Source organism: Globicephala melas, chromosome 6 (assembly GCF_963455315.2).
Source record: "Globicephala melas chromosome 6, mGloMel1.2, whole genome shotgun sequence".
Lineage (NCBI taxonomy): Eukaryota > Metazoa > Chordata > Mammalia > Artiodactyla > Delphinidae > Globicephala > Globicephala melas.
This window is the reverse complement of record NC_083319.1, coordinates 66,965,436-66,981,828: the sequence shown is the minus strand read 5'-3', so window position 1 is coordinate 66,981,828 and position 16,393 is coordinate 66,965,436. Positions and strand designations below refer to the sequence as shown.

The 16,393-nt window shown below is 40.5% G+C and overlaps 1 protein-coding gene across 3 annotated transcripts in view; it reads right to left on the bottom strand.

The window, feature by feature from the left end:
- Positions 1-16,393, bottom strand: part of SH3GL2 (SH3 domain containing GRB2 like 2, endophilin A1) — a 199,919-nt gene that overhangs the window by 58,639 nt on the left and 124,887 nt on the right. For all 3 annotated transcript variants that reach the window (XM_030840604.3, XM_060300966.1, XM_060300967.1), the window contains one exon: positions 4,539-4,607. In XM_030840604.3, coding sequence (XP_030696464.1) covers positions 4,539-4,607 — 69 coding nt within the window. The remainder of the gene's footprint in view (positions 1-4,538; positions 4,608-16,393) is intronic.

Sequence of the window (16,393 nt, the reverse complement as noted above, 5' to 3'; positions counted from 1 at the left end):
GGGATGTTTTAATAGTCCCCTACTGATATGGAAGAATTAATGTACCTGTACCCAGACTGCTCTGCTTTACAGCAGTTACCTTATGTATTTGGAAAGCCTGATTAATGAACTGTGTGTTGAAAACAAAAATAAACAACACATTAGGCTGAGACTGCCCCAATGTATTTTTTTGGTTAATCTTCTTAGGCATTTACCTTCAATGACATTGGCTTGGAAACATGTTGCAACCACGTAACTGAGAAGAAGCTAGTCTTCACTAAATTTCAGGATCAGCAGAAAAATGTCTTTAAAGCTCATCTTGTTTGGGGCTCCCACCCATCCTACAGTTCCACACCAGCAAGTGAGTGTCTCAGTACCGTATTCCACAGCTTCTCTTTTACCACCACACCCATGAAGAAGACATTCACGTATATGACAGGTGCTCACGGTGCACTCGGGGATATGTGAAACTCTGAGCATGCTGGCTGGGACTTTATTCCTTTCTCTCCCATTTGGGATAGATCACCAGAATCCAAGTGAGACTGACATTATGAAAAATGACATTAGTAACAGATTACTTGCCACAAAACTCGAAGGAGATGACAACTATTGTGCTTCACACAGAATGTGGGAACCGTGGGTTTACCCTCTCTTTAAACGTGGGCAGTGATGGGGAATTCAGTAATCCCCAAGGCTCTTTTTTATTTAAAAAGCTCTGACAACAGAAACTTCTTTCTTATGTTGAGTCTGAATCTATCTCCCCGTAGCTTCTACTCGTTGATTCTAGCCTACCACTTGGGCTTAAACAGAAGGATCTAGCTCCTCTCCACCCAATGACTAGTTAAGTATATGGAGATAATGACCATGGACATTCTCCTATAGCGCTTCCCCCACAGGCTGCTCTGCAAACAACACATTCCCTCACTCGTATAAGGAATGACAATCTTTCCATTCTTTCTCAACATCTGCTTGCCTTAAAACTTGAGGCTGCCCCTTCAGAAAAATTCCATTCTCATTAAAATGGTCTACAGCCATGCTTTCAACTTGAGGACTCCTGGTTTCAACAGCAGGGATTTCCCATGATACTTTTCAGGCTCCTAAAAGAGACACTGTACCCCTTGGCTTGGACTTCTTTCGACATCACTCATATACACAGAAACAAGAGAAAATTTCAGGATTTAGCTCAGGTGCCCTTTCTTCTAGGAAGCCTCCACTCGTCTACCCAACCTGAGTTAGGTCTTCCATGAAAATACTCCCCAAGGCATCAAGCACCGTTGTCCCATAAGACACTAATCTATGTGTCTATTTCTTCCATCAAAACTGGAAGCTCCTGTAGGCAGGAACTGTACCTTAATCATCTTTATATTCCTGGTGCCTAGCAGGATGCCTGCCACATGGACGCATTTACAGATATTCCATGTGAATTAATGAACATACCCACACACCACACACACACACACACACACACACACACACACACACACAATCACTGCAGCAACTGATGTAAATTTCGAAGAAACCAGGTCCCTCAAATTCTAGTGCTTCCTCTTGATAAAAAAATCTGCATCTTTTCAAAGAAAAAAAATGCACACAATGTCTGTACCACGGTAAGAAATTTAGTCTGTGAGGAAGCTTGTAAGCAACAAATACCACTTAAAATGAACAAAGAAACAATTCCATGCAGGCACTTAGGAGGAGGACAGAAATGGTTACAGGCAGGGTTCCTGCAGCCACAACACAGCCGAAGGAGTCCACTCAGTCAGCTCCAGGACGAGAAGGCTACAAGGGCTAAGAGATGCACGTGGTAACTTTACTGTATCTCAGCAGGAGAGTGGATGCGGTGGCTGATTACGGAAGCAACCTCTAGGAATACCCACTTCTCTCTCCCAGTAGTGCTGTGTGATGCAAACCTCTAATTTATCTCATTTTGTTGTCTCACTGCACCTCTGAGAACACAGTGAACAAAGGTCTCTCTGCTCTAAATGCCTGATGAACAGGAAATTGACCATGGAAAGGTGATTCTTCTGCAGGTTTGGGAAAACCTGCAGAGCTAAAATGTTTGTGTGTGTAATAAACATATAAACAGAACAGATTTGGAGTCTAAATCTAAAGCATGTGCTTTCCAATTACCACAGAAACCTCTACCTTTAATGTGAATTTAACATGAGTAGAGATAAGGCAAAAGATGTGTGGGATGAAGCGGAATAAACAATTTCCACACCTCACTAAAACCTAAATCTCTCAGTCTACTTAGTTATAAACCCAAATACAAGACCACAAGTGTGTTCTTCAACCAGCAAAACCTTATTACGGTAATATCTAGATTTTGAAATAAAAGCTTCAGAAACTCATTATTTTCTAGGAAACAGGAGAAATAAACCTTACCAACAGACTCAGAGGGACATCTGCGGGTCTCTGCCTGAAGTAAAATGTTTGTAAGGTCCTCTTTTATTTCAATTACTTTGCAAGACTGGCATGGATTCAAGGCTCAATTAGTTGTTCAGTTATAAACACTGTTCTCCAAATTTCTTATTCTTTTTAATCTCATTTAAGAAATAGAAAGTTAGTTTGTCTCAGTTTAGGCAGTCGGCTACCGAGCTTATTACCTCGTGTCCTGGCAGAGGCTGAAAGCAGGACTCAAATTCTGATTCCTTAGTCCTAAATTCCTAAACACCTGCCTAATCTGTCATTAGTGACAGGGCACTGGCCACGTGGAATATTATACACTCCCTCCAGGGTTCGGATGGGAGGGAGACGTCAAAGGATAAGGGGGACGAAGGAAGACTGGGTGTAGACAGAGATTGGTGCAAATAAACAGACCCACAGGGCTGCTCATAAAGAGGGGAGTGGTACTATGAGGACACTATGGCGAGCAGAGGAGTCAAAGCCAAGTCATTCTGAGCAGGTGTGTCGGGTTCTGGAGACTTATTAAATCTCCTATCAGTGAGGCTCCCTATTCTATCGGTGAGGTCCATCTCAAGAACTTAGCCAGAAATACCAGCTAGGTAAACACTAAACAGTCTCATTTCACAAGACTCCTGTCTCTCAGCAACTCATCTTTTATTCAGGAACTCAAATGTGTCCAGTTCTCTCTCTCTCTCTTTTTTTTTAAATATTTATTTATTTATTTGGCTGCACTGGGTCTTCGTTGCAGCATGTGGGATCTTTAGTTGTAGCTTGCAGCACCTTTTAGTTGCGGCATCGGGATCTTTAGCTGCGGCACATGGGATCTAGTTCCCTGACCACGGATTGAACCTGGGCCCCCTGCACTGGGAGCACGGAGTCTTAGCCACTGGACCACCACAGAAGTCCCTGTCCGGTTGTCTCTTGCTTGCTGTTTCCTTTATTAGAAACGCACTAGGCTCTGCTAACTCTTACTCATCCTTTATATCCTCACTTAAATATCAGGAAAGTCTTCCCTGACCACCCTATGTGGGTGAGTTTCCTCTGTTCCAAGCTTCTCTAGTGCCATGTTTCGTTACCCTTGCCACACTGGTCAGTATTTGTCCAATGTCTGTCTTCCCCACTAGATTATGAATTTAATGCAGTCAGAAATCTTATCTATCCTGTTCACTACTATATCCTACATGCCTGTCTCAGAGGAGGTACAGAACAAAGATTTGTTGTATTCATCAATGAACTCTTCAGAAGAAAAACTGTAAAAGACAGGGCAGAAAGTAAAAATGTGGTTTCTGGGTATCACAGGCTTTCGCCATCCTCTCTGTTCAAGTGCAGGGTTTGTATTCCCAGATCCTTTACTCATCCACAATTTAAAATCTAAAATAATTAATTGCACAATGCAATACCCACCCTCCATCATAAGTCTATGTATCTCTTCCTATGGACAGTCTCAAAGTGAAAGAAAAGTAAAAGAGAAAATACGGCATCTGTCACAAGAAAAATAAAAAGGCTTATTTTGTTCACCACCTCCACTCTCACTTGTTGAGAACCTGCTATCTTTTAAGGAAGAATGTTAAATGATTTATATTATTTTTAATCCTTAATAAAAGTCTCTGAAGAACGCATTTGTATTCTCCTTTTACATTTATGAAAATAGAGAAGCTCAGAGCAATATGCTGACTTGTGCAACAGGCAGTAGAAGTGGAGCTCAGGCCAAGGTCAGACCGGCTCACCACTGTGTTCACTACACATGCTGCCTCTGGCTGGCACAGTCCCCTCAGGAAAGTTCTCGAAAGCTAGAAAGTGACTCAAACTCTCCCCAAAACATTTGGTACATCATTCCCCACCTTAACCTCTTTTCGTCCCACCCCAGCACAATTCAAACACCAGCTCCATGTTGCCCCTATTTGGAAAAGTAATGATAAAATCCATTATGACATTTCACCTCATGGAGGCTTTGTTCTTAGGATAGTAAAAAAAAAAACAGATACTTTACATTTTCTGTTTTAAAATATACACTAAAAGGAGAGTACTTTTAAGAATAACAAAATGTATTCTCAGGTACCAGTGGAGAACAGTTTCCCCTTTCCTTTCTCTCTTCTCCACTTAGTATGCTGGGCAATTTTATGTCAAGGGAACTCTGAGTGATGAAGACTCACCCTTTCCATCTCTTTGAAGTCATCATCTAGCTTGGTTCCTTCAGCTCCTCCAACTTTCTCACTCACTTTCTGTAGAAAATAACCCAAAAAAGGAATTATAAATAAAATTTCTTTTAAACATGTGTCACAAGTTTTAAGCACTTTGACAAACATCATCTAATACAATCTCATAACTATTCTCTGATGTAGGTGGGCCGTCCCATTTTCATAGGAGACAGCTTTGGCTCAGCAGATGTGAACAACTTACCAAAATCCATGCATCTGGTAGGTACTGAAGCAAGAATTCAAACTTATATCTTCTGATTTCAACCCTAGTGCTCTTTCTATTATATAAATCATCACACAACTATCAAATCACTAACGTTTTCGTTTTGAAAGTTCCTAGGGAAAACAGCATCATACAATAATCATTTCCCTCTGATAATGGATCTAAAATGCTACCTAGGTGGAAAATTGCTACATCTTCAACCTATTCCTCAATGGGCTGTTGAACAGATAATCACAAGCATCTATCAAACTGGTATGAAAAATATTAGCCTAGCTGATCTTCAGATCTTATAAATCTCCCTGTAGCTGTCTACATCCTTATATACATAACATAAACTATGTGGAAAGATGCTGAGGGTACTTCTTTGCTACCCAATCAATTCCCATTATCATACATTTTATTTTCATCAATTTACATATGCCAATGGTCATTTTCCACATGTAGAATTCATGTTCATTAAAAGATTAGATATTCTATTCTGTTTTGAAATAAAGACTCAAATTAAGTCTAATAAAAATTATGAAGGGATCACAAGGAAGATACTTTAATTTCATCAAAGACAGGAAATATTAAATGCTAATGACACCAGAATTTCATTCCTCTTAAAATAACTGTAAAGGTAGTTAGATGCTTTTTACTAAGATGTCACTGTGCTACATAAAGTTATCATACACAGATACTGAAGTATAATTTTCCATTTCCTTTAATAGCCACTGTGTTGAGGGTCTTTGCAGAGGATCCCCACCATGGCCAGACGTGCAGCAACCTCAGTAACAACTTGGGTCATCCAAGTGAGCTTGGGTTACCTCCTTCTAAAAGGGTCCTGGGATACGTGGCTCCATCTTTCTGGCCTTGGAAGCTCTGATATCCCCTTATAGGGGGCTGAGGTATAGTCCTTACACGCTCTTTTTTTAACTCCTGCATTCTGCCATCAGGAAAACCTTTAGAAGAGATCACGCTTGGGAAAACCAAGAGTCTGAATTCTATCACCACTCTGGCCCAGATTTCACCTCAGCAGCACTAACAGGAGGAATATGCTATGATGGAAGGGCATGGAATGGACTGCCATGGTACACAGAGTTGTTATGAAAATAAATGGCATAGTAAATATAAAAACCAGTGCGTGAACCTACAAGACATGCAATATATCCTAGTTCTGTTCTCTTACCAGTAAACTGTATATCTGATTAAATACCCTGGTCTTTCCCATCCGTTTATTTAACTGTTGTTTCATACTTTGAGAAGAATCTAGCAATTTTCATTAACATAATACAATGTTAGGCAGATAAAGGTCAATGATTAAAAATGAAATGTTAGTAAAAACAATATTCACATCTTTAATTTGTATAACTGGTACTTTCACTTGTAATTTATCATCCAGTATGCATACCGTAAGAACTATGTAGAGCAGACATTATTCCTATGTTGCAGATGAGAAAACTGAGGCTTGAGTAAATTAAACTGCCTGTCCATGGTAGGGATCTTTAGCTAGGAAGAGGCGGAACCAGGACCTGGAAGGCAATTTTCCCAAGTAAACCCTAGGTGGCTTTGCATTTGCACCACAGCACTAAAGAGCTGTCCGTGGTGCTGGCCACTTCTGCCCAAAGTTCCTTTAGATTCAAAGGGCCAGATGGCCAGAGTTAGATTCACTGCTTTAACCTTCGGTCCTTGACATCAGCACTCTCACTTAACCTGTATCCTAGGTGATGATGGCTATCAACTATTTCAACAGTCTGCACAGATCCAGGTTTTGTGTAGCATCACTATCACCAAATCTAAAAAGCCTGTATCAACTGTGATCTGGCCCAGAAGTCAGCTTCTTTACCTACTCTCTTAAAGATGTTTTACCAACCCAGAAATGGGGATGGGAATGCCTTAGGATTCAGTTTAGAACCTCCTAGTGGAATTCCAAGTGCCAGTAACTTAACCTGCATGTTGAGGTTTAAGTTATAGAAAAAGGGATAGAAGGGGACTTAAAGGTTATTAATATCGAATTTTCCCTATCACCAAACTAATTTTACTATGAGTTTTACACTGATTCCCTCCCTTACACTTTGCTCAGTGATGGCAGTTTTAGCTCATACTTAAGCCCCTCTTGTGTCTTATTCTTGAAGTATGTGGTTTTCTGTTAAATTTGGGCTGGGAAACTCTAATCTTGGTGAACTCCTGCACAATAAAGAAATATAAGCTACACAACCCCGACTCAACTGTCTCAGTTCTACCTGTCTGTTTTCGATGTCACGGAACTCACTATATCACAAGGCCCCATTTTAGTTGAAGAGGATCATTATAGATATACCCCTCCCATGACCCGTGAATGAGATATTTAATTTTCATTTGCAAAACTGTCACAAAAACCAAGCAGCTGAGAAATGTCTCCATTTACAGTAACATTAGAGAATCCTGGTAACCTTGGGTTAATCACATTTTGGCCATCTCTAAGCCATAAAATATGACCTTCATCGAAAGCACAAGGGCTTATATAATACTTTCAATCCCATATTGCTCAACTGAGAGTAATTTTAATTTCCTCCCATTTTGCATCCATCAACAGGTTAGCACCACAACTGCTGGCTCTATAGCAAATGGGATCACACTGGCCATTAGTAATTTAGAACTAGTCCTGGTAACTCACATGGAGGACAACTCATCAGTCCACTGGCTTTAACTATTTGGCTTAAGTACTGAGGGGGAGGCAGGGGAAGGCAGGAAGACAGAGAGGAAGGGAGAAAGAGAAAATATGAGTCTTTCTATTCTCCACAAAAGCTGACATTTGAGCTGCTCTGAGAGAAACAGTTCACCAAATATACTGAATGAAGCTAACAGGTAGATACTGGTCCTGGTCTGATTATTTGGTTGATATGAATTTTCTTATCTAATTAGATTCACGGAGAAAGAAGAGTATTCAAAACGACATCCACATTGTTCTCTGGGCTATTTTTTTCCCCAAGTCACAAAGGATCTAAACATATCAAGGCATTGCATTAAACAATGTGTTAAATAACAATCTTCTCGCTCCTAAGGAGTATGCCAAACATTTTCTCCTCCTGTTCTTTAAATAACGTTACTAAAACTTCTACTGCCTTTGTGTATAAGAGCCACGGTGAGGAAGACAGGCTCTCTGAGCTCATTTGGCCAACGATGAGTTTTGTTTTCCTCACCTAGCACCATTTATTTAAGAATAGTTTTGCCCTACTATTTTCCAGTGAGGTGGTTCCTAAAACCAAGATTTCATAGAATTGAATGATTTCCGATGCTGTTTAGTATACTTTAGCTAATATGCTTGCTTTTTGAGAAATTGATCCCCTATTTAAATAAATACCAGCAAAAGTTATGTGAATCAAACAAAACAGTATAAATGAGTCGATATGCCCACCTGTACTGTCTAAAAACAACTCTTCTGTTCAAAATCTTCAATTATACCCATGCAGCACAACACTGAGAGCTTATACTCCTTTTTTTTTTTTTTTTGCGGTACGCGGGCCTCTCACTGTTGTGGCCTCTCCCGTTGTGGAGCACAGGCTCCAGACGCGCAGGCTCAGCGGCCATGGCTCACGGGGCCCAGCCGCTCCATGGCATGTGGGATCTTCCTGGACCGGGGCACGAACCCGTGTCCCCTGCATCGGCAGGTGGACTCTCAACCACTGTGCCACCAGGGAAGGCCTGAGAGCTTATACTTTTAATCTTATTTTCTATTACACTCTCCATATATTCTGTATTCCAACCAAACCGAAAATCTCACCTTCTTCTTATTCTTCACTGTATTCCTCACAACACATACTCAGGAAAGATTTGTGGACTGAACTACAGTGTAGTTTTGTAAACGTTAATGTTAAGATGACTGAAAGGAGGCATAAAGTAAGGCAAACAGGACTGATTACCTCACTCAGGGATAGTTTTTCTCTTCAAAAAAAGAAAATAAATAATATAATCAACTCACGTTTTAAATTAAGTCTTAATTCTGAGCCTGCAGTAGTGTTGTTTCATGCTATTTTTTTCTATATGCCAAATAAGAAAAATGTCAAGGGAACCAGCAGCAGGAGACAGCTTAAATAAATGACCACTGTTCCCAGCCCAAAGGATGCCTCTCGTGTTCCAACAATGACTCATCCTCTCCCACATTAACTGTCAACTCCAGGCAAAAGACACTCCATTCTCTAGTGGCAGCTCTGATTCTTCCCTGCATTGCATTTCAATCAAACACTGAAGATCCAACTACCATATCTCCAGCTACTTTTTATAAAGGCCTCCTTGAAAATCACATCAGTGAAATTCAATAGACTTAAGACCAAATTGATTCATACGTCACTGCCTAATGTCCCTGCAAAGTTATTTACTGCCTAATGTCCCTGTTTTTGTTTAGCTTTGTCTCATCATTCATTATACAAAGCCAGGCTTCCTTAGCATCCACCAAATATGCTGTGTTAATTCCTTCTGCCTTGTATCTGGACCTATTTCTCTTTTCTTATTTTCAAATCCTACCAATTCTCTAAGTTGTTCACCCAGATTTCACCTTCTCCATCTTCATCTTGATTGCCCTAGATGGAAGTTACTAGATTTCCTGTGAACTCTTAATGAAACACATCATCTCCTGGACTCCCTGGAACAAGCTACTTGATGAGTAAAATTGCTGAGAACTTCTGCTCGTCTTATTGTAGAATGCAAAAGGTGGGAATCATGTCATATGCTTCTTTGTCTGAAAACATCTGAGACTGCAGCACCTAACACAGTGTTTGCAGAGCAGACAATTATCAGTTGAAAAAAAAAATGTATCTCAATGAATTATTCTAAGACAAAAATAAATTGAAGGAGGACCCTTAACTATGAGTGAGCACTGGTTCTCAGTCTTCTTTCTGAGACTCTGACCTCCCCTGTAAAGTGTCATATCTTCTTCGCTGTCAACAGGCAAAAAAACAGAAAATTCAAAATATTGTTTTCCCAATATTTGTAGAAAGGCATCACCTATGATAATAAATAAAACAAGCCCATACTCTGAATCTTAATGAAAGTTCTTTAATTATTATTCATTGGTTAGGTCCTAAAAATTAAATGGTAATACTTGATGACATACCCAATATTCAGAAGGAAACAGAAAAGTCAAAATTACAGCAGTATTTTCTTGGTATCTGGCTAAATACAAGTAGATCTTGTTTTTCCAGATGGTGGTATTTCCATGTATGAAAGGCAGGGTGGATAACACTTTATGGGATATAGGTTTCACACTAGTTTTTCTTAGCTGTCATTAAATTGGAATGCTTAAATGCCATGATATTTTGAAAGTGAATTTCAAAAAATATATATTTATTTTTCCCGTCAAGAAATGTTGTATTCTTTCTTAGAAAATGAGTAAAGGCATTTTCATCTATCTAAATTGAGTTAATTGAGCTAACTGTGCTATTTCTCACTATATTGAAGAAAAATAGAAAGGTTCCTAAAAATCTAAAAACTAGTGATCCCCCCCCCGCCCCCGCCCCAAGAATTCAATAGAATGGTGAATGATTTTCTTGGAATGTCTGGAGTCACAAACTTTAAAGTGAATTTAGGTGAGCTAAGCTTTTGGCCTTTTCCCTAGCTTTCAGCCTATCTTGCTTCTTGTCAAATACTATATAGAAAATGCAGAAATTAATTTACATGATGTTCTCTGAGCTTCTGGTGTGGTTCACTGGAGTTAAAAGCAGTAACTTTCTAAGCCCTGTTTCCCTAAAGTGAGAACCTCCCATGGACTATGTGGCTAATTACTTACACACAGCCCTCAAAGGGAGTTGGTAGGAGAGGTATCATGCAAGTTTCAGTCCCTCCCTGGAAACATAGTTTATACTATCACCTACAGTTTCATTCACAAGTGATCCTATTTCTGTCCTTCAGAAAGAAAAAAAAAAGTTTTAAGTATATAAAATGTGCAGAATAAAAAACCAATAACCACTTCTGTATTTTTCAACTCCCCCAAATAATCTAGTTCCTCATCAGATAAGGGGTAATTTAGCAAGGGGGATTCACAGAGCGGGAGAGTATTTCCATAAAGTTTCCCATCCCTGGCAATAGGGGAAAAAAATACACATTTTCATAGTCTACTGCAATAAGCCACCCAAACTGAACAAAACATAAAAAGACAGTGTCGGCTAAAAATAGACACTAAGACTTGGGGCTAGAATTATGTCACACAGTATTTTTTTTTTAATTCTATTTAAAGCTCAGTCATAAAATCCCTTGAGAAAAAAGGAGAACTCAAAAAGAGAAAAAAAAGGTACCAGTAGTTCATTTGGGATTTCAGTCCTGGTTAATGAATAGTCTAAAACCTAATGCCTGATGACTCAGCTGATAAGGCAAGGGGAAGTAGTACCAGACCTTCAATTGTTAAGAGAAACTGCTGGGAAGCCCTTTTGTGTGTGTGTGAACTGAAATCACAAACTTCCCTGGACCTCTGTTTCCTCATCCACTAAATGGGGCAGGGGTAGGGTGTGGTTAGATAACCAGGAGAGTTCTAAGATGTCTTCCAATTTAAAATTTGATGTCTATTTGTATTATGGTTAATTTGATGAGTCAATTTAGCTAGGCTATAGTACCCGGTTATTCAATCAAACACTAATCTAGCTGTTGCTATGAAGATATTCTGTAGATGTGTTAATTCCACAATCAGTTGAGTTTAACTAAATAAGATTATCCTTGAAAATGTGGGTGGGTTGCATTCAACCAACTGAAAGGCCTTAAGAACAAAAGTGAGGTTCCCTGGAGGAAGAAGAAATTCTGCCCCCATATCCTACTGTTTCTGTTTCTCTGAAGAACCCTAACTGATGCAATTTCTACCTGCTGGAGTGCTGTTTATAGTACATCAAAGGTAGATAACAACTGGGAAAGGAAGGAGAAGAGAAAATACCATGCAAAGTGTTTGAAGAGAAAATGCTATGGAACTCTCCCCCTTCCCACCCCCAGATTCTCAGATTAGAGTTATTTTGATGCAAATCTCCTTCTAAAATTAAAAAAAAAAAAGACAATAAATCATCTTTAGTAGGAGATGCCCATAAAAAGTAGAGTAACTGACAGTTGCTGGGTCTCAGCTGCAGGGCAGGCAGCTCAGAATATGCTCCATTTCTATCACTAACGCTTGGACAGCCTCCATCCATCCATTCAAGGTAGGTACCTCACCTTTGCAGAAAGCAAACATCAAGGACAAACTGCAAGCCAATGGGTATCTGAAGACACTTGAGAGACTTCCTGCAAGTATTTCACGCATCCACACTCAGCTCTCTATATAGCATTTTACATCACCAAATGTGGCAGCCAAGCTCTATCCTGAGAAAAATCCTCCTTTCTTCCTAAGCCAAAGAAAGCTAGCACCATGCTCTTAGCTGTAGTAAGCTTTACCTTAAATAACAATAAAGAGAAGATATGAAGAGACCTCAGAGATAGTCATGAAAGTGGATGGACAACCACTTGGCATTCAATAAAGAGACACCAGATCCACCACCTTATACAGAAAAATCACTGACGTGCTAATAGAGGGATTCAATTGGGAACACAGAATAACAACACAAAACTCAGAAAGATGGATCCCTGTCTGAGATATCAAGTTTGATAACTCATACCTACAGAAATTCCATCATCTGAACCAAAAATGTTAAAAGCACCTTAGTGACAAGGCAGATACAGATACAGATTTCATTTATAATCTGGGCAGAATTTCCTGAATGCTAAGCATCTCGTCACCACCTAAGAAGACTAAGCCCTGACAGGTGCACCACTCTGCTTCTACCTCAAGCTTCAAGGTCTGCTGCCATCACTGCAGCCGACTGTGGAGATTCACACCTGGTAGGCTCATGCTGAAGTTGGAGAAGGAGACGTGGAGGAAGCTCCCCTCCCCGACAATCATACAAATTCCTGGTTTGCTTTTTACCCGTTATTTCTACTATTAGAACTTTGAGTGTCCTCTGCCCCTGCAGAGTATATTTCACAGGCAAGCCTGCTGCAACAGCTAGAGCATGTGTTCAGAGTAATGTCACTGCATCCCACATCATCTAAGAGTTAATTTGACCCCTTCTTTCCCAATACGCTTTTAAGGTGTGGAAAGAAACTACTCACTTCACTGTCCCATTTCCTATTGCCTCAGTCAATTCTGTACCAATAGTTATATTTCTCACACACACACAAACACTTATATAAACACAAACATATACGTAGGAAGTATTTGGCATTCCTCCAGGCTTAGAGTTGCTCAAAGTTATACATTAAATTGGGGACAGGGTCTAAATACAATTCCAGCACTCCAAACTGGCACTACTGGCTTCCTTTCCTTTCAAGTTTCTGCCCAGTGCTTTTCAACCAACCATGTGGGAGACTTGCTCTTGAATGAGTTGACTGATTGCAAAGCTCTGATAAAAATATGCCAAAAAATAAACTATGGAAAGGACATAAGAAAGAATACTGTCTTTTTAATTCTTCTCAGGTTTACTGATGTGCTAATGTCAGCTAGGGAGTGGTGGACACAGGGACCCTGAGAAGGCTGTCCTCTTATTTGTTCAATTGGGACATGAGAGAAGAGATGGAGGAATATTTGGAAGGGACTGACTTAAGAAGAGGCTGGGCATCTCTTTTCATGACAGGGAAATGTGAAGCCAAATATGTATCAAGAAGACACTTCCTAAAGTCACTTCCCTAAAGCTCTGGGGTGTAGGGAAAAGAAAACTGAATTAAAAATTTTAACAACTTTAGTGTGATATAATTTGCATGCCACAAAATTCACTCATTTAAAATATACAATTCAATGACTGTTAGTATATTTACAGAGCTGTGTGATCATCACCATAATCTAATTTTTGAACAGTTTCATCACACCAAAAAGAAATCTGGTACACATTAGCAGTCAGCCTCAACTCCATTCAAGGCCCCACCCCCTGGCAGCCACTAATCTAATTTCTGTCTCTATGGAAATATCTGTTTTGGATATTTCATAGAAATGGAATTATATAATGACGTGGTCTTTTGTTTCTGGCTTCTTTCAGTTAGCATCACGTTTTCAAGGTTCATCCATGTGTGGCAGGTATTAGTACCTCCTTCCTTTTATGGTTGCATAATATTTCATTGGATGAATATACCCTATTTTCTTTGTCCATCCATAAGGTGATGGACATTCTGTGTTATTTTCTAGGTTGATAACCTTGGGCAAATCATTTTACCTCTCAAGTTTTCTGACATGTGGATAATTCAAAGTTGTCATAATTCATAATTCATGACATAATTCATAACTGTCACAGGACAGTTATGAAGATTATATAAGATGACTGAGTAGGTGCTTTGTTGACTGTAAAGCACTTCACCAATGCAAAGGATTAGTGTCGTTACTCTCTAAGAACCACCACGTGACTCTGTTACCTAAAAGTAACACAGTGACATCACAGACGTGGTGACTGTAAGGTTGAGACTTCCAAAATATGTCTACCCAGGACTAACTTGTGGTAGAAGGAAGACACAGACACTTCCCAAAATCCAGGCCAAATAAAGGCTTGAAGGCCATTAATACATACGGCATCGACCCAGATGAGGAACTTTAAAGAGCAAAATGGTGTTCCTGTGGGCACTCGTTACCAGTTAAAGAGGAACTGGAGATATACATTTCAGAATGCAATGCTATACTGAGAACCCATTTTTCAGAAGTGACCTCTTAAGTTTTCTTATCAAATCAACTCACGTAGCCAGAGTTCTGTGTTATAGCAGTTCATGGAGTTAGCAAGTAGAGGTTAAGTAGGAGAATGTGAGAGGAACGTGAATACATTCATGAGGGCATGCAGTATGTTCTTTTCTTTGCGGGGGTTGGGGTTTTTCTGGCAAAATAAGGGATTCCAATTCTAATTTGAGATGACGTTGCAGGAAGGAGGGAGTCTGGTCACCCCTCAGAATAGAAGCACTGCAGGAGTAAAACTGTGTTTTTGTTGGGACTACATCATCCCATGGGTACCTGTGTGTGCTGGAGGGTAGGGAGAGGAGCAGGGGTGGGGAGCACTGAGGACGACGTGGGGTTGAGATAAACAGATACGTTATGGTCAGACAGCCAGGTCATACCAGACATAGGACTGAAACCCAGGTCCCTTGATTCCCATACTCAATAAAAATCCTGTTTTCCAGGCTTCCCTGGTGGCACAGTAGTTGAGAGTCCGCATGCCGATGTAGGGGACATGGGTTCGTGCCCCAGTCTGGGAAGATCCCACACGCTGCGGAGCGGCTGGGCCCGTGAGCCATGGCCGCTGAGCCTGCGCGTCCGGAGCCTGTGCTCTGCAACGGGAGAGGCCACGACAGTGAGAGGCCCACATACCACAAAAAAAAAAAAAAAAGAAAAATCCTGTTTTCCGGGAGAGAGTCTACTTGGGTTAGCGGTAATCAATAGATACGAATCTGCAACATCAGAGGATAGTTTAATGTACGAAAGTTCTTTAAAAAATTTAACTTGCTTTCCGTAACTGTCTATATTGCTAAAAATCATTGCTAAGCATTTTCTTGGTAACTAACAAGACTTGATTAATATCAGTTAGGTTTTACTGTCCTTCAATAATAAATCTGTAACTCTCTTCCTGTGCCTATGTACCTACTGTGATCAAATCGTCACTAGGTCACCTGTACCTTCCCCTGTAAAGATGTCCAAATTCCTCTGTGCTCCCACAGCCCTGGTGACACTGAGCAAGACACTGTAGGGCCTTCCCAAGGACAGACTCCCCACCCCTCATATCCCCCACCTGCCTCGTGTTTGTAGAAAAGCTTTAGTCTCCTAGGCTTTCCCCGAGTTCCAAAGAACACATTTAATCAGAAAAGTGAGAAAATGCAGAAACAAAGGAAAACAGTCAAGCAAGACAAAATAAGAATAGGTTAGTCAAGAATCTTTAGTTCTTCCTCAGGGGCTACAGATAATGTCCTTAGCCATGTCCTTGAATTGTTTTGCAGATACTAAAACCTCCACCAGGTGGAAGAAGCTAACTACGTGATGACCATGAGCACGTAGCCCCCAGACCAGCTGGAGCCTGAGGACTGATTAATGCTGATCCCTGTGACCTCACGGGATTACCTCACCACCCATCAATCAGAGAACTGTGCACGAGCTGATCAGGTGCCCCAGGATCCAGTCCCTCGCTCTGTCTTTAAAAACCCTTCCCTAAAAGCCATTGGGGAGTTCAGGTCTTTTGAGCATAAGCTGCCCAGTCTCCTCAGCTGGCCCGGCAACAAACACTGTACTTCCTTCACCACAAGCTGGTGTCAGCAGCTCGGCTTTGCTGCACATCAGGCGAGTGGACCCAAGTTTGGTTCGGTAACACTGGGTCAGACTCTATTCAGCACTCGTTAGGTTGTATTTTGTACTATCATCATCTAACTGAATGCCTCTCCAACGTTTTAGAGTTCCTAGAAGGCAGTGATCTTGGTATTGTTCATCTGTTTCCTAGTGCTCAGCACTGCCCTGGCACAGGGTTGGCCTGCAGTGTATGTCAGTACACCAACCTATGCACAAATTTGGTCTGCTTAATTTTTTCCTATTTCAGTTCTATTTGGTATCATTCCCCTGAACAATCATGGTACTTATCTTTTCTTCCTTCCCTCAAAATACCCCTCT